A 17,933-nucleotide genomic window follows, 5' to 3' on the forward strand; every position below is an offset into this window, starting at 1 on the left:
AGAGTTCTGGTTTACATGGAAGCCTTCTTGCATGCAGCTGAAGGCACAGAAACTCATTAGAGGCAGTCACACTTTTTTGGCAAAGACTAGTGGGCAGAGTTACTTGTTATCACTCCCCTGTTGATAAACACAGGAGCATTAACGCCCAAGCAGGACTTCTTGCATCCTTGGCACAAGTTCCATTCAAATGCAGAGGGGTTGTGTATGAGCTTTGCCTAGAAGACTTAAAAACCCTATGTTCTATCTACCCAGTGTCTGGCATCTGTGGGTCAAATCCCAGAACTTTCATACACTGGGGAAGGGAGGGTTTTTGTAAATTCAGCCATGATGCACAGGATGTATCAGCCAGCTGTTTAGATGTGACCATTGTGGTCCTGTGTTGAAGGTGTGCTGCATTGGGTCATATGCACATAATGTAGGCCCTGGGAACAGGCATGGTGATGATTTCAAAGTGTATTACGAGCTACACAAACCCAAGCTTTTTCTAAGTATCAGCATCATCTTACTGATTTATTTACATAATGATATGTTTGAAAAGAAATTCAAAAGCTTGCAGCAATGAGTATTGCTTATAGCAAAACCAGATACTGGTTCTTTCATGGATATTGCCCTGTGTGAAACAGGTACATAAGTGCCACATGAACACATTTACTGAAACATTTACTGAAGCAAAGTTGCACATTCATGAATGAATGGAAGAATTCCAGATTGGAGTTCCTGATTCCAAAATGTTGAAAACCAAGGGGTTAAAAACCATGAGTATTTATGCAAAGTTTGAGGTGCCCCCCTCAAAAAACCTTGAATCACCGCTTTAAAAAGATTTTTAAAAATCCGAAGCATCATTTTACCAAATTTAATTTGTTGCAAACAGCAGCCAAGCTGAAAATCTGCAGATTGGAGTTTTGCTTTTAAATTTGTTTCAGTTCCATTAAAAAAAAATCTGCTCCTGGATTCAGTTGAAAAGATACGGAGCAGCATGGCTTGTTGGACACTTGTGTAGATTATGATAAAGATGTGTATTTGGAATGGGGGTGGGAGGGGAAACTCATTGCATTATATTAGCTGCTCTCCGTAGATCTTCCCAGGAGATTTTGGAGGGCACTTTTGCTTAGCTTCGAGGTTGGCATGCAAAATATATTATTATTGCTTAGTAAAATGTAGTGAAATGGGCTATAGGTAACAGCTTGCCTTGTACAGCGATTGATATATAATGCTTGCTTCTTCATATATACAAGTAGAATCTTAATGACATATTCTAATGTAGTAATGTTCATCTGTAATGTTGCCTTCATACAGTATGTGGAATTATTCCAAGATACAAAGTACAGTTATCTACGTGCATAGCGCAAACAACTACTTAGGCAGGCTGTTTGTGGTTGAATTGGGGCACTCTCCCCCTTTTAGCAAACTGCCTGAGATGGAAGTTGCACTTCAGAATTATGGGATTAGGATTGGATTCAGGATTTGTTTTCAGGAACAGGCAGACTCAAGGAGGTTTATCACTAACCAAAGCTTGATACTTTGGCCATTGCTGTCGTCTGCTCTTATGGGTAAGTGGGGTGGGGGAATAAAGCAATGCATTAATTACCCACCCTTTAACCTAAGGTCCAAGGGTTGCAGCGATGGGAACCGCAGTTATAAAACAAATAAAACAGTTACAACTACAGAATCGCAGAATTGTAGAATTGGAAGGGACCTCAAGGGCCATCTAGTCTAACTCCCTGCAAGTGCGGGAATCGCAGCTAAATAATTGGTAAGAGGATATAGGATTATATTTAATCCTCTAGAGACCCACATGTGTGGGTTAGCAGCAAAGGAAAAATGGCTGCAAGGCTGTTTTCAAAGAGTCCCAGTAGCAGAGTTCAGTTCGGCAGTTTAGTGAAGGTTAAGTAGCATCCGTCTGTCTTTGGCGGTGAAGTCAAACCAATGGAGAATTACAGCGCCTGCTGTGACTGTAGGGACCAGTGTGGGAGAGACATGTTTTCTTGCGGCTGGAGCAGATGAAGGCATTCAGTTTTGCTGTTACAGATGCACCATGGCATTCCTTCTTTCTGCACACCTCTCACCAGTCATTCCTCATCCCCACTTTCTTTCTGCATTAACCATCTGACAGGCTGATAGTTTAATTAGGTTTGCAAAATCCAAAGACATCAGGTCCCCTGGCCCCTGCTGCAAAATAATAATAATAATAATAATAATAATAATAATAATAATAATAATAATGCTGCACTCGAAAAGGGGAAAAGTCTGTATTTCCCCATGATCTCCAGGACTTAAGAGCTATTACCTTTTATAAGCCATGGGGGCCACTTCCACAAGGCCTCCCCAATGCCAAAACATAATTCTGCTCCTTTTTTATAATGTCTTCTGTAGTGTTTACTTATGTATTTTATTCTGTGCTCTCCTTTCTCCTAGCACAGGATTCAAGGCAACCCAGAACATGCATTAGCAACAGATACAGCTAAAACACCCACCCACACCAATTTCACAGCCTGCAAAGTGCTTGATTGTTCTTCCATTATGGATTTTCAGACCCAATGCTTACCTTTTTTTCCAAACCAAATAACTCATTGTGTAGAGCCTTGCTTCTCTCTCTCAATCTGCGCCATCATTTTTGTTTGTTTCTGCTCCCTGCAGATGGATACAATCAGCAAACTGTTTTCTCACTAGCCATGAGTCTTGGTTTGCGTTTCCTCTGGTACACAGAAACAGAGCCAGCCCAGCCTGAGGCAAAGGGCAAGATGGCATCCTCATTTTTTCCTATATAACAGAAGATGCCTGGAGTGGCAGCTGATTCTTGCTTCAGTACAAGAGGGTAGCCCCTGTTGCCTTCCAGCATTCTCTGCTGGAGGTGGTTTGTCCACTCTTCCTAATGGTAGGGCCGCTTTTACTCAATTGAACAGGTAAGGGATGTGGGTGGCGCTGTGGTCCAAACCACTGAGCCTCTTGGGCTTGCTGATTGAAAGGTCGTGGTTCGAGTCTGTGCAACGGGATGATCACCTGTTGCTCTGTCCCAGCTTCTGCCAACCTAGCAGTTTGAAAGCATACCAGTGCAAGTAGATAAATAGGTACCGCTGCAACAGGAAGGTAAACCTTGTTTCTGTGCACTCTGGCACTCATCATGGTCCTCCATGTGCCAGTAGCAGTTTAGTCATGCTGACCACATGACCAGGAAAGCTGTCCGTGGACAAATGCTGGCTCCCTTGGCTCCCTCAGCCTGAAAACCAAGATGAGTGCCGCACCCCAAAGTCGTATTTGACTGGACTTAACCATCCAGGGGTCCTTTTAGTTACTTAATTGAGCAGTGGAACTAGGCTTGCCATGGGATTCCATATCTAGCGGAAGGTGGAGTCTGCTTGGCGCCACGTTTGTGGAAATAGGATACTGAGGAATTGCCAAATAGTTCATACATAGGGTTGCCATACGTCCTCTTTTTCAAGGACATGCCTTCTTTTTCAGAGGCAGAATTTCTGTCCTGGCGGATTTTTTTAAATTTGCTAAAATGTCCTCGTTTTTTCCCTTTGGTACCCAGAGAGCATGCCAATGCTCTGGAACTGCCGTTCCAGGAGTGTCAAAATTGGACCAGAGCTAATTCAGACATGCGTGTTTGGTTATTCCTTTACTTATTTTCAACAGCTGTCTCTTTCTCTCCCATAAAAGAAAAATAAATCAAGGCAGCAAACAATGTGACAGGAGATTAAAATGATACCAAACAATAACATGCATGCAGTTAGGCTAAAACAACAATAAAACTCAAAGTCAATATGCTGGAAGAAGAACCCGTTTGTCCAAGGGAGTGCTGTCATGAGGCTGAACTTCCTTTCTTGTCACATCAGAAAGCCCCCATCCTGTGGCTCACCTACCTTAATATGGAGGGGCAACAGGGTCTTAGAAGATTATCTCAATAAGTGACCTGAGAACCAACATGAAACAGTGGTTAGAGTTTCTAGGCTGAGCCCAAAGGGTCATAAAAGGGATCCTGCAGGATCAAACCATAGGGGTATGTAAGCCAGCATCTTCTCTCCTGCACCTCCTTCCCCATCTCACCCTAGGCATTGGCAAACGTGTCCTCTTTTTTGCTCTTCAACGTATGGCAACCTTATCCATGCACTCTATGCTGCCTGAATAGAACTCTCAAAAATCAGAAAAGTTGCCATCAAGGCAACTTTAAGGGCTTGGAAGATGTCACCTTCTATCTGCAAGCATGCAGCCACCAGGTTTATGCCATTTCCAGTGAGAAAGCAAAGCCTTTGCTTGTCAGTGTTTACATTTTGATGTCAGATGTGAGAGTTTCGAAATGTAGCTTTAAAGCAGAAACGTAATCTGAGATTTTCAGATTTCTTGCCTTCAGCCCAGCTCCACAATTTAATGTTCTGTTGAGTTGAAGATGCCAACAGATGGAACCCTGGACCTTTTGTGTGCATAACACATTCCCTACCACTCGGCTGAACCTTCCTTTCCCGCAATTCCCAGTAGTGAAAAAGCAAATTCAGTGTACATTTAATGATAACTTTCTACTGGTAGATGTTTGAACTCTTATTGTATATTTGTGTACATAAAGGAGGGGATGAATGCTTCTGTGATGTGTGTGTTTGTGTGTGTGTGCATTCCCTAGCCCAAACTTGAACTTCTTCTGAATTCAGGAGCAAAGCACCAAACAAGGCATAATGTCGGGTGGTCCACAAGTGGTTTTAAGAAAGATCTCTTAAGTCACCTTCTGGTAGAGGGGCTCAAAATGCAGTTGTGTGGATGTATCACATCCACCAACTTTTATGACCTAAGATTTAGAACCTGACCTTCTGAACAGATTTACTATTGCAAGATGCATAACTGTCAAATTCAAAATAGTTAAGAAATTGGGACTGGAATAGGTTGTGCTCATTTCAGAGCTTGTTATCACGATGCTATCTGAGTATTTGCACTCACAATCTGCATTGTCTTTTTTGGGTGTATAGTTGGGCATGGATTGCATGCAAAGTGCAGGGAAAACATTGAGCTTGGAAATGCAAAGTGCTGCTTGTTTTATACAAAACTGAATAGGGAGTAGGTTGTTTTTTTTTTAAGATGTACCCCAAACCCCCATTGATGACCTTCTGCTGTAATACTTTGTATACATCAAGCAAATCTGAGATTGCAAGGCCCATTCTCCTTGTTTGAACCAACGATTGAGTTTCCATTGTCTTTAGTGGGGAAAGGGTTGCCTAAAACAGGAAATTATTGTTTGATATCAGTTGTTTGCCCACCACCCCTTCTGGAGAGCGTATTGGGCTCTTGATCTGGTGCCATATTAAAATAAATTGTTTGAAAATTTAATGCATTTTGGTGTTTTATTTAAACACAATCAGAATAATTAGATTTTTTAGCACAAGATGTATGAAGCAACTGATGGTTGGGAACTGAATAGTGTGTCTCCTTTATAGGCTATACGAGTCTTGCTGGCAAGTATTGTGCAGATCTAGGAATCTAACAAGGATATAATTCTTTTTTTAAAAAATAAAACCTTTTCTTGTGTGTCTAACCTCATTTTTCAGATTTTTTCTTGCACAGTTCTATAGAAGCTGGGAGGGCTGCTCCCCATTTTCATTTTCCAGCTGCTGACATGTATTAAACGGCAGCTAAAATAAACTCCTTTTCATGTATATATTTTTTATTTTTTGCTATGTAAACAAGAACTGTTTGTCGCAGCGGGGATAATGCCTGAATACGAAGAGAAGTCAAATATGGTTCACGTAATCGGTGCAGGCAGGTGGTCTCAATTATGGTGCAGAATCCACACCGGGAAGAACATTGCCTATGTCGACCTTTAATGCACTCGTACAAGTGGGTCAGTGTCTATTTTAAAAGGTTCCCAGCAATGTATCATCCATTAATGCCATCCTCCGAGGCAGGTGTTATAAATATGGTCAGAATAATTCCTTCTAATGCTCTCCATATTTTATTTTAATTTTTGCGGGGGATGTTTCCAACTGAAAACAAAAATGGTAACCTGCAAATGAGTTTCCGTCTTCAGTCAATGCCTGTTCAACACTTTTTCATCTGCCATGTAATGTTCCTTCTGCACTTGCAATGAATCAACCTTTCAGTGCAGTAGCAACCATTAGGACGTAAGTGGAGTTTGTTGCATCAGGCCAATGGCCCTCAGTCTAGCATGTGCAAAAGAAAAAGCTTCCCAAAGCGCCAAAATTCTGACACGCTTTTTCCACACAAAAGGTGGTAAACATATACCATTAGTCCTGGAAGTGCTCCAAGCTAAACCCCTAGCACAGTTATTATATGGGGCTCACTTTGGATCTATGGAAGCTATCCAATCAAAGTTCTTAAGGCAAATTTTCTCTGTACCACCCTGTGTCCCAAACACCTCATTGTGCCTAGAGGCGAATCTTTCCTTGGTAGAATTATGGATCTGGCATAGGACACTTAACTATTGGCTTTGCCTAAATGCAAACTCCCCCCCCCCCCCACGTCTAATAACTCTAGTGCTTCAAGATTGTCACAAGAGCGCCTGGACTAAAATTGTCTATCAAAAACTTCACTTTTGTGGTTTATCACCACAACAGCTACTCAGTTTGGGTTTTAGTAAAGCAAACAGTCTTAATTTGTCAGTGCCTAAATGATATCGAGCATCAGAACAACTTGGCGACAATAAGGAAATTTTGCCCACGGTTTGACTATTTTCCACCTTCCCATTTCAACTCTCTGGCACTCTATCTGCATAACCTAGCAATTCTAAAACATAGACATGCTTTTATTCTTGCAAGATTGAATGTATTGCCCTCGGCTGTACTTGAGGGATGATTCCAACAGATTCCACACAAAAAACACTTATGCCCCTGTGGAGATGGCAGTATCTAATTGGTGGCGCATGCCCTTCTGGCTTGCCCTCTTTATAAAGGCTTGAGGAATGAGATTATCACCCCTCTTTTATTGTCCATTCCGGGTCGCCCAACCACTGCCACAGTGTCCTTCCTTTTGGCAGATCAAGATGAGCTGGGGCAATCAGAATAAGACCCACTATTTGACTACTGATTCAAAACCCTAAAATGTATTTTATATAATTGACTTTTTATTTGTATTCTTTGTATATTGTATTGTTGTTTTATTGCTATGGCCGATGGCTGACGCAAATAAAGATTCCTTCCTTCCTTCCTTCCTTCCTTCCTTCCTTCCTTCCTTCCTTCCTTCCTGTTCTCATAGTGGCCAACCAGATAATAGAGTTATAAGACTGTACAGTTGGAAGGGATCATCTGGTCCAGCCCCCTGCAGTGCAGATACTGGTGGGAAACCAGCAAGCTGGATTCAAGTTCTCTCCCATCCTGTGGTTTAATTCCTGCCGCTGACTGTGGAGCCAAAGCGTTGCCATTGTGGCTAGTGGTCATCAATAGTCTTGTCCTCCATGAATTTGCCAAAATCTCTTTTAAAGCTCTCATCACCGACTCCTGTGGCTGTGAGTTCCACAGTTTTAACTATCCACTTTCTCAATGCCACACATAATCTTAGAAAGTTTCTAACCTGACTTTTCAGCAGAGGCTGGTCCATTAGGGCAAATAGGGCAGTGGCCCACCGGCCTCATCCTGCTCTCAGCCAATCCATTCTTCTTCTTTGGCAATCACTCGTAGCCGAGTAAGATTGTCTTCCATAAACACGGTTTTAACAATGAGTCCATAAGTGACTGTGGAGGTCAATTCTGGATCCACACGTCCTTCCACAGTGAGGACATTGATTTCCAGGCAGGAGTTGATCACAGTGTGGATTTGCCAAGCGTGCCTTCCTCTTAGCACGTTTCTCCCTTGCGTTCTGAGTTCGAGTGTCTTCAAAGCCCATGACACCTTTGATAAGGCTGTTCTCCAACTGGAGCGCTCGCAGGCAAGTGTTTCCCAATTGTTGGTGTTTATACTACATTTTTAAAAAATTGCCTTGAGACAGTCTTTAAACCTCTTTTGTTGATCACCAGTATTAAGCTTTCTATTTTTAAGTTCAGAATAGAGTAGTTTCTTTGGAAGACTCCTGTGGATGTGAGTTCCACAGTTTTAACTATCCACTTTCTCAATGCCATGCATAATCTTAGAAAGTTTCTATCCTGACTTTTCAGCAGAGGCTGGTCGATTAGGACAAATAGGGCAGTGGCCCACCAGCTTCGTTCTGCCCTCTGCCAACCCATACCTGCCTCCTGTCGGGATGATGTCAGCGACTCCTGGCTGGTTGCCCAGGAAAGTATAAAGACAAGGGAAAGTTTCTTACAGTCCTTTTTTATTTCAAACTTTACACAGAGGCTATAGAACCCAGCATCTTGGATAAGGGCGTTGTCTTGAGTGAATCTCTTCTCCCCTCCAATCTCTCCCATCCCTCATTCTTCGTCATCATCATCTCCTCTATGGGTGCTGCTAAGGACCCTCTGTCTTTGAGCTCTTTGCTCTCCTACTTTTAAGGCTCGCTGGGTTCTGGGAGATGGAGGGTCTGGAATGCTTTCTACTGACAACGTGTCAGCCACCTGTTGCTCTGGCTCTCCCATGGTTTCCCAACTTTACCCACCATCTGCCTCTGAGCTGTGACCTCCCTCAAACCCCTGTTGTAAATCTAGACTGTCTTCCTCCTCCTCCTCCTCCTCCTCCTCCCTGGAAGGGTCAGGATGGGGAGGCGGTTTCCACCATTCCTGTCCCTGACACCTCCCTTCTTACAGCCAATTTGGGGTGTGTGTGTGATGCTGGTTGTCAGCTTCCTCCTTCTCAGTCTGTTTTGCCCTTGTATAACTCAGCAGGGAGGCAGCAAATAGGGACAAACCTAGAACTGGTTGGCCCCAGCTACTCTTGGCCTCTTGGTCTTCCATTGCACCAGTCCCACTAGTTCCATTCCACCAGCAGTACCTACTCTTCGGAACTCCCTGTCCATTGATTTTAGGCAGGTGTCTTCACTGCAGTGTTTTCCCTCCAGCAAGCCTATCCATGCCATTGTTCATACACAATATTATTGTGTATAATTTTTTTTAAAGTTGCTGATTTTATTTATGTTTTGCTAAGGTTGCATGCCAGCCTCGTTTAAACATTTCCTTTAATTGGCATTGTTAAACTAATCTTTTATATAGTTCTTTGTAGACCTTTCATAGGCAGGGACTTTAAATGTATAGTGCAGACAGGACCACAATGTGTGACAAGCAGATTTAGTAACTGTTACCAGCATTTATTCATTCTTAATCATAATTTTGCAATGCAGAAGGCATTTTTTTGCATTGTGTTCGTTTTTTAAATAGTCTTGGTGTGATTCCAGTAAGCTAAAAATCGCATCAATGTCTTAAAAAAACACCTTTTTATAACCAATTTGTATTAGTATATACAATATTTTATTAAACCATGAACCAACGATAGTGGAGACTGCAACATTCCTGTAATTTTTAATTGTGTGGTTAGACACCTGGTCGCCTATCTTTTGAAAGCTTGCAGCAGCTATCCATAAGCTGACATCTATAGAATAGGTTTCAAACCGTGCAATGGATAAAATGTGATATTTATACATACCACTCACAAATACCCACATTGCTTAACCCTCACCTCAAAATATACATCAGACACAAAGAGGCTTGACTCAGCTCCAGCGAAACACTTTTACACCCCATTGGTTCCAGTGGGGGAGAGTAAAATATGCACAGCTACTCTCCGTTTCATCCAAGCCCAAATTTGAGTTGAATTCGAAGGCTCCTCCCCGAAGAAACTGCTGGGGAATTTCAAAGGAAGCAAGTTTTGATAAGGTTATACACTCTGTCTGTCCACACGTTCCTCTGTAAGCAACACCCAACATTTATCATTTAAAAATAAGTCATTTTTGAAGACTTAGTCTTTTGTATGGTCTAGCTCATGGGTTTATTATTATTATTATTTTAAGACGTTTGATTGGCAATACTTTGAAATCCTGTTTGCAGCTCCCACACATCCCCAGGTTGGAAATAAAGAATATTCTCAATGCTTCAAGGCTCTTACACAATGGGCCTCTAATTGCAATTGAGATTGCTAGGAGACAATAATGGCATTATGAAAAGAAATGCAGAACCCAAATGACGGCGATAAGAAAGGAAAAATGCCCACCGTGGGTAGCGTCGTAATTTTGCAAGAAGACAGCTCCTTCATTTTCCGTTTAATTTTCCCCCTCTTAAATAAAGAGGCTCTTTTTCTCTCTCAGAGACATTCGGACGGTATCCCAGAGGAAGTGAGCCATTGTCCTTAGCCCTGCATGGTTCCATCTGTGAGGCTTTCTACAGCCTCATAAACCAGGCCCAACATTTCACAGCAACGTGCCTGATCTGAAGGACTACGATAACAAGCTGGGTGTGAAACTCTTCCAAGACTTTGAAATCTCGCCTCACGCTGCCGTAGTAGAGACTTAAAGCCAAAAGCAGGAGCGCACAAAGGAAAATCCCCAGGAACAAAGGCAGTACGCTTGCAGGCCTCTTGTGCGCTGGGATGTAGTGGAGGAGAACAGAAAGAAGAGAGGTTAAAATTAGGTCCTCCCCAGTCGTATTGAAACACACCCCACCTCCCCTTTTGCTGGAGAAATCTTAACTTTCGGTGTCATATCACAGACCCTCCAAGTGTCCTGATTCCACACACACACCCCCGTGCGGTTGGGGAGGCTGAGAGGTTGCAGGTGACTCAAGGTGACCAATGTAGATGTGTGGGAGATCTAACGCGGAAGAAGCTTCCTGATGCAGAATGGACTGTCCCTATTTTCATCTGTGGGTTAAACCACAGAGCCTAGGACTTGCTGATCAGAAAGTCGGCGGTTCGAATCCCCGTGACGGGGTGAGCTCCCGTTGCTTGGTCCCTGCTCCTGCCAACCTAGCAGCTCGAAAGCACGTCAAAGTGCAAGTAGATAAATTGAATTCAGAATTGACAGATTCCCTCCCCCTCCCCTTTTTATGAAGATTACCCACTCTGGGATCCCACAGCTAATTCTCCCCTGGTTTCCTCGCTGGCCCAAATAGGACTGATTTAGCCAGCTAGCCCTGGTGATCACCTAATGTTTATTGGATGGATTTCCCCCCTAAATTGATTTTTGAATTCTGAATTTATTGTTATTCACGTTTTATACTGTATTTTATGCTGTTTTCTGTTGCATCAATTAAGTATTTTAAATTTGTTGTTAGCCGCCCTGAGCCTGGTTTTCTGAACCGGGAAGGGCAGGGTATAAAGAAAAATGTATTACTATTATTATTATTATTATTATTATTATTATTAGAATCTAAGAAGAACCTGATGGATCAGGCCAATGGCCCGTCCAGTCTAGCATCCTTTTCTCACGGAACCAGACGGCCGTCGGAAACCCACGAGCAGGTTCTGAGCCCAAGAGCACTCTAGCAGCTGGTATTCAGAAGCATTACTGGCTTCTGCTGTGGAGGCAGAGCCAAGCCATCAGGTCTGGGAGCCATCAGTAGCCCTCTCCTCCATGAATTTTGCCTATTCTTTTAAAGCCATCCAAGTTGGTGGCCATCTCTGCCTCTTGTGGCAGTGAATTCCATGGTTTAACTATCCCTACACCTTGCTACAAATATGGTATTATACACCTGTAAGGTTATATCATATTACAAAATCTGGAAGTAAGAATTGTTGGAGGAAATGTGGAGTGATGGGAACGTACAGTCATATGTGGTGGGACTGTCCATTAGTTAATGAATTTTGGAAACAGATTGGTATAGAAAATATCGGGAATTGCGGTAGGAAGGTGGGAATATCTAAATTAATGGTTCTTATTAGTCTGAGTTAAAAACAAAAGAGGAATGTAAATGGGTAAAACTGATGGTAACTACAGCCAGACAGGTTATAGCGAGTAATTGGAAAAATGAAGAAGAGCTAGGGGTGAACCAATGGAGGAAAAAACTGAATATTATAATTTTAGAATATCTAACTGTGAATACACACAGAATGAAAGGGTTTAAGATCAGTGAGAAAGAGGAGGATTGGTTTGAGAAGATACTGAATTATTTGGGTAGGTTTGAACAATTTGGGGCAATTAAAATGTTAAAAGTTAAACAAACCCTGTGGAGGGAGGAGTGTTAACGTATATAAAATTGTATATATGGTTGATGTGAATATGTTATTATTAATTATGTATATCCAATGTATCAGCCGCCTGGGGGGTTTCACTGTTTGTGTTTGGTTGTTGGTAAAAAATTAAAAATTAAATAAATAATAATAATAATAATTGGATTTTGGATAACTGTGTGGGGGGGAAACCAACCTATCCCTGTTGTTGTTGTTGTTGTTGTTGTTGTTTAGTCGTTTAGTCGTGTCCGACTCTTCGTGACCCCATGGACCAGAGCACGCCAGGCACTCTTGTCTTCCACTGCCTCATGCTGGTAGCTTCGAGAACACTATCCAACCATCTCGTCCTCTGTCGTCCCCTTCTCCTTGTGCCCTCCATTTCCCCCCAAAATCAGGGTCTTTTCCAGGAGTCTTCTCTTCTCATGAGGTGGCCAAAGTATTGGAGCCTCAGCTTCACGAACTGTCCTTCCAGTGAGCACTCAGGGCTGATTTCCTTCAGAATGGATAGCTTTGATCTTCTTGCAGTCCATGGGACTCTCAAGAGTCTCCTCCAGCACCATAACTCAAAAGCATCAATTCTTCGGTGATCAGCCTTCTTTATGGTCCAGCTCTCACTTCCATATATCACTACTAGGAAACCATGGCTTTAACCATACGGACCTTTTCTCCCAAGAAGCAGGCGTCTTTTAATTTCGTGACTGCTGTCACCATCTGCAGTGATCATGGAGCCCAACCTATCCCTACACCTCAGCTTTTCAGAGAGCCAGGAGGCCTGCTCCTTGAACAGTATAAAGGCAACACAGGAAGCCGGATAGAGAGAGGAGGAGGAGCATTGATCTGCACATAGAACTGTGGCTCTCCACCCCCACTCCTGTGCTTGCCCAGGATTTGCTATAAAGCAGTCCTCGGTCTGCCTCTTTGCAGCTGTTTGGCAGCAATTCCCAGGCCTGTCTCTGCCCACTGCATGTGTTCCTCTGGCCTCCTGCCCTCGAATACAGCTCTTTGGCACGCCTAGCTCAAATAGCAACAACACACACCTCCCTCCGAAAGGAGACTGAATAACAATGATGAAATCTAATGGAGCGTTGAAAGGATTTGATTATATACAACAAGAACAGGATTACCATAATTAATGCATGCACTTGGATACCCTCGCTGCCATCTTTTAAAAAACAAAACCCCTTTCAGCAAAAAAACGTGAGCACTTAAATACTTCTGAACGCTAGGCAGCTCTGGCAAATTATTTAACGCTCATTGGCAGCTTATAAAGAAACGAGATTCCGTGGCTTCTGCCTGTAACACGAGCCTTTTATATCCAGTCCTTTCAAATTGGAAAAAAAGGAGAGTTAGTTGTGCACTCGGTGCGGCATAAAATGCAAGCGGGCTTAAAATGATCATCCGAGTAAACATTTGACATGTTTTAATTTTCACAGGCTGATTTAGGAAGGCTTTCTCTTTCTTTTAATGAAATGCTTGTGTGTGTGTCATAAGCGTTCATCTTAATTTGTATTAATTTTGATATTTAATGGCATTTACAATGTTTTCATTTGCATTCCTATTTTATTTAAGTTTTCTGTGAAGCCTTTGGGGAGGATACCACTAGTCTCAATACTCATAGAATCATAGAATCATAGAGTTGGAATAGACCACAAGGGCCATCGAGTCCAACCCCCTGCCAAGCAGGAAACACCATCAGAGCACTCCTGACATATGGTTGTCAAGCCTCTGCTTAAAGACCTCCAAAGAAGGAGACTCCACCACACTCCTTGGCAGCAAATTCCACTGTCGAACAGCTCTTACTGTCAGGAAGTTCTTCCTAATGTTTAGGTGGAATCTTCTTTCTTGTAGTTTGGATCCATTGCTCCGTGTCTGCTTCTCTGGAGCAGCAGAAAACAACCTTTCTCCCTCCTCTATATGGCATCCTTTTATATATTTGAACATGGCTATCATATCACCCCTTAACCTCCTCTTCTCCAGGCTAAACGTGCCCAGCTCCCTTAGCCGTTCCTCACTCTCGTAGAATCATAGAATTGTAGAGTTGGAAGGGACCCCAAGGGTCATCTAGTCCAACCCCCTGCAATGCAAGAATCTCAACCACCCCTGACAGATGGCCACCCAGCCTCTGCTTATAAACCTCCAAGGATGGAGAGTCCATCACCTCCTAAGGGAGTCTGTTCCCCTGCTGAACAGCTCTTACCCTCAGAAAGTTCTACCTGATGTTTAGCCGGAATCTCCTTCCTTGCAACTTCAATTCATTGGATCGAGTCCTCCCCTCTGGAGAAGGAGAAAACAAGCTTGTTGTTCCCTCTTCCATGTTGTTCCCTTGAGATACTAGAAGATGACCATCATATCTCCTCTTGGTCTCCTCTTCTCATGGCTAAACCTACCCAACTCCCTCAACTGTTCCTCATATGGCATGGTTTCCAGATCCTTGACCACTGTTGTAGGTGTCAGGCGTTCACCCTACACTCGAGGAAGACCCTGGCAGAGAAACATGCCCGACTGGCATGTTCCCTCCCTCCTGGTCGATTTTTCGGGAGCTTCAATAGCTTTCTTCAGTTTGAACATCACAGCGACCGATGCCAACCGATACCGGTACACTTAGGGATCCGCAGAGTTTGCACATCATGTGCGTGACAGATCTCAGCAACTCAGCATTTTGGCTAATCTACTTTATTTACATATAAACACACACGGAGCACTGCAACATGGCTCCCTCTCTCTCTAGCATCAGACAGCAAAGAGAAAAAGAACATAGGACAGTAGTCCCACTTCACGGAGCACAGTAACACAAGCATCCTGTCTCCATCACTTCCCACTCTGTGGAGTCAAAACATACACCGTCATGTGAAAGACAGCAACTCTATGACTGCAATCATAGAGCAGGAATTCTAACAGTAGGACCAGCCAATTCTGATGCTCACCTTCCAGATGATGATTGACTCCAGCTCCTATCAGCCCCACCCAGCTTGGCTGATTGGCAGAGATGATGGAAGCTGCAATCCAGCAACACATGGAGTGACATCTTGTCTGTGAAGACACTGCTGGTCAATGCTAAAGTGGGTGAACCAGTGGTACAAGGCAGCTGTTTATCATTATAGGCTGTGTGGGGGTTAGCCTGGATGATATACATGGGTCCTTTCCAGGCCTGTGATTGCACATCTAGTGAAGTTTGGAATCTAGCAGAAGCAGCTGTCAGAAAAGTCTCTTTGTTGGGTAATGCCAGTGTGGTGTAGTGGTTAAGAGCGGTAGTCTCGTAATCTGGGGAACCGGGTTCGCGTCTCCGCTCCTCCACATGCAGCTGCTGGGTGACCTTGGGCCAGCCACACTTCTTTGAAGTCTCTCAGCCCCACTCACCTCACAGAGTGTTTGTTGTGGGGGAGGAAGGGAAAGGAGAATGTTAGCCGCTTTGAGACTCCTGAAGGGGAGTGAAAGGCGGGATATCAAATCCAAACTCTTCTTCTCTTCTTCTTCTTCTAATGGCCTTGTCTTAGCTGGCTGGTGAAGTGCTCTCATCAGCATCTCCAAGGATGAGCCACGTTTCCATAGAGACAAATAGGTGGGCCTTTTGCCACCTCACCTGGCTGAGTGTCATGTCATCCTGGGATGGAGAGCAATAGGCCAAGGGAGGTTGTTCATGTGAGTGGATGTGGGGTTGCATATAAAGCCATGTTTCCCAAGGACACCATAACCTCTGTTGACCTTAAAGTGCAAACTATTTAATTATTACTTGCTGGTTTAAATTTATTCTTTACTATTATACTCTAATGGATTATTGAATATTGGTTGATTTGCTATACATTATTCATTTCAAAGTTATGCTTTTATTCTGACTTCTTTTGTATTGGATCAGACGGTTATTAGGTGTGTGATCTTTGCTGTCTATTTTGTTGTTTCTTCAGCTTGTAAACCGCCTTGCATATAGTGATTTAGAAAGGTGGTATCATACCCTGCAACATTTCTCCAATGAACATAGGGATGTCCCATTCCATGATGATAATTTTACTATTTATACCTCACACATCTTACTGGGTTACCCCAGCCACCCTGGGAAGCTTCCAACATATACAAAAACATACTAAAACATTAAACTTCTCTATACAGGATTGCCTTCAGATGGCTTGGGGCATGGGTAGACAAACTAAGGCCTGGGGGCCAGATCTGGCCCAATCGCCTTCTAAATCCGGCCCATGGACGGTCTGGGAATCAGCGTGTTTTTACATGAGTAGAATCTGTCTTTTTTATTTTAAATGCATCTCTGGGTTATTTGTGGGGCCTGCCTGGTGTTTTTACATGAGTAGAATGTGTGCTTTTATTTAAAATACATCTCTGGGTTATTTGTGGGGCATAGGAATTCGTTCACCCCCCCCCCCAAAAAAACCATAGTCTGGCCCCCCACAAGGCCTGAGGGACAGTGGACCGGCCCCCTGCTGAAAAAGTTTGCTGACCCCTGGCTTGGGGGTTCCAATAACTCCATACCCTCCAACATTTATCCAATGAAAATAGAGACATCCTAAGGAAAAGTGGGAAATTCCAGGATCTAATCAGAAACTGGGATGGCTTCTCTAGATCAGGGAAGTCCTTGGAAAATAGGGACACTTGGAGGGTCTGTGGTATGCAAATAAAAAGTGAAATGAAAAAATGAAAATGAAATGAAATGGAGTTAAAGGCACAGGTAGGGGCAGAGCTCAATGGCAGATCATGCAGAGAGTTGGTCTTTGACTCAATCTCTGGCATCTTCAGGAAGGCCAGTTGCTGGTTCTTGTACTTGTGTCCTGCTTGGTAGCATCCTATGGCCATTGGAAGAACAGGATGCTGGATTAGATGGGCCATTGGTCTGATCCACTAGACTAGTCTCTTCTTATGTTCTACAATTCTGGAAAAGCACTGCCAGTCAGTGTAAAAAAAAGAGTAAAGGTAAAGGACCCCTGGATGGTTAAGTCCACTCAAAGGCAACTAGGGGGTTGCAGTGCTCATCTCGCTTTCAGGCCAAGGGAGCCGGCGTTTGTCCACAGACAGCTTTCCGGTTCAGGTGCCCAGCATGACTAAACTGCTTCTGGCACAACGGGACACCGTGATGGAAACCAGAGCACACAGAAACGCTGTTTACCTTCCGCCACATCGGTACCTATTTATCTACTTGCACTGGTGTGCTTGGTTGGCAGGAGCTGGGACAGAGCAACAGGAGCTCACCCCACCGCAGTGATTCAAACCAGAAACCTTCTGATCAGCAAGCCGAAGAGGCTCAGTGGTTTAGACCACAGCGCCACCTGCATCTCCAGTCAGTGTAGACTGAGCTCAATGGACCAACAGTCTGACTTGGCAGAACTTAAGGCAGCTCCCCCTGTTCTTATATGCCCTGTTGATGATCCTGTGTGAGACACACTGTCATACCAATATCTACTGACAAGCTGCTGAGTGAGACAGAACATCGCTCTGACCCAGCGTGGCAATTTTTATGTAAGTTGCATTGCCATTACTTTATAACAACAGTCTTCTTTTATAAAGCTGCTTCGATATGGAAAGTGCTACCGAACGCCTGATCTATGCATCGGATAATAAGCATTTTTTTTAAAAAAAAATAATAATTCTGTACAGAGTGTAACCATTTGCCTGGTATATGAGTGCAGCCAGTATGGTTAAGATTAAATATATATATATAAACACGGCTGTGGTCTGTATCGTTATGGGTAAAGGTCCACTATTTGCACTGGCCTATTTAAATTAGCTGCTATTACTAGTCCCAGAATTCATGGTAAACAATTAAGCTGTCATGCTGAGGTACAGGGAGGAAAGTAGAAGTCATAAAGGCAGGCAACCCAACCCATAATAATGTATCAAAAAGTGTGTGTGTTTGGGGGGAAGGCAGAATGCTAAGAGCAAATCATTTTAAAGAACCCGAGAAAG

At 43.4% G+C, this 17,933-nt stretch overlaps 1 protein-coding gene across 1 annotated transcript in view; it reads right to left on the reverse strand.

The window, feature by feature from the left end:
- Positions 1-3,587: 3,587 nt before the first annotated feature.
- The window catches only part of C1H14orf180 (chromosome 1 C14orf180 homolog), a 36,643-nt gene continuing 22,297 nt past the window's right edge, over positions 3,588-17,933 (reverse strand). The window contains exons 7-8 of the mRNA XM_077923535.1: positions 9,543-10,443; positions 3,588-3,913 (exon numbers count right to left, since the gene is read on the reverse strand). Coding sequence (XP_077779661.1) covers positions 10,241-10,443 — 203 coding nt within the window. The 3' untranslated portion in view covers positions 3,588-3,913; positions 9,543-10,240. The remainder of the gene's footprint in view (positions 3,914-9,542; positions 10,444-17,933) is intronic.

The sequence above is a fragment of the Podarcis muralis genome, chromosome 1 (assembly GCF_964188315.1).
Source record: "Podarcis muralis chromosome 1, rPodMur119.hap1.1, whole genome shotgun sequence".
Taxonomy (NCBI): domain Eukaryota; kingdom Metazoa; phylum Chordata; class Lepidosauria; order Squamata; family Lacertidae; genus Podarcis; species Podarcis muralis.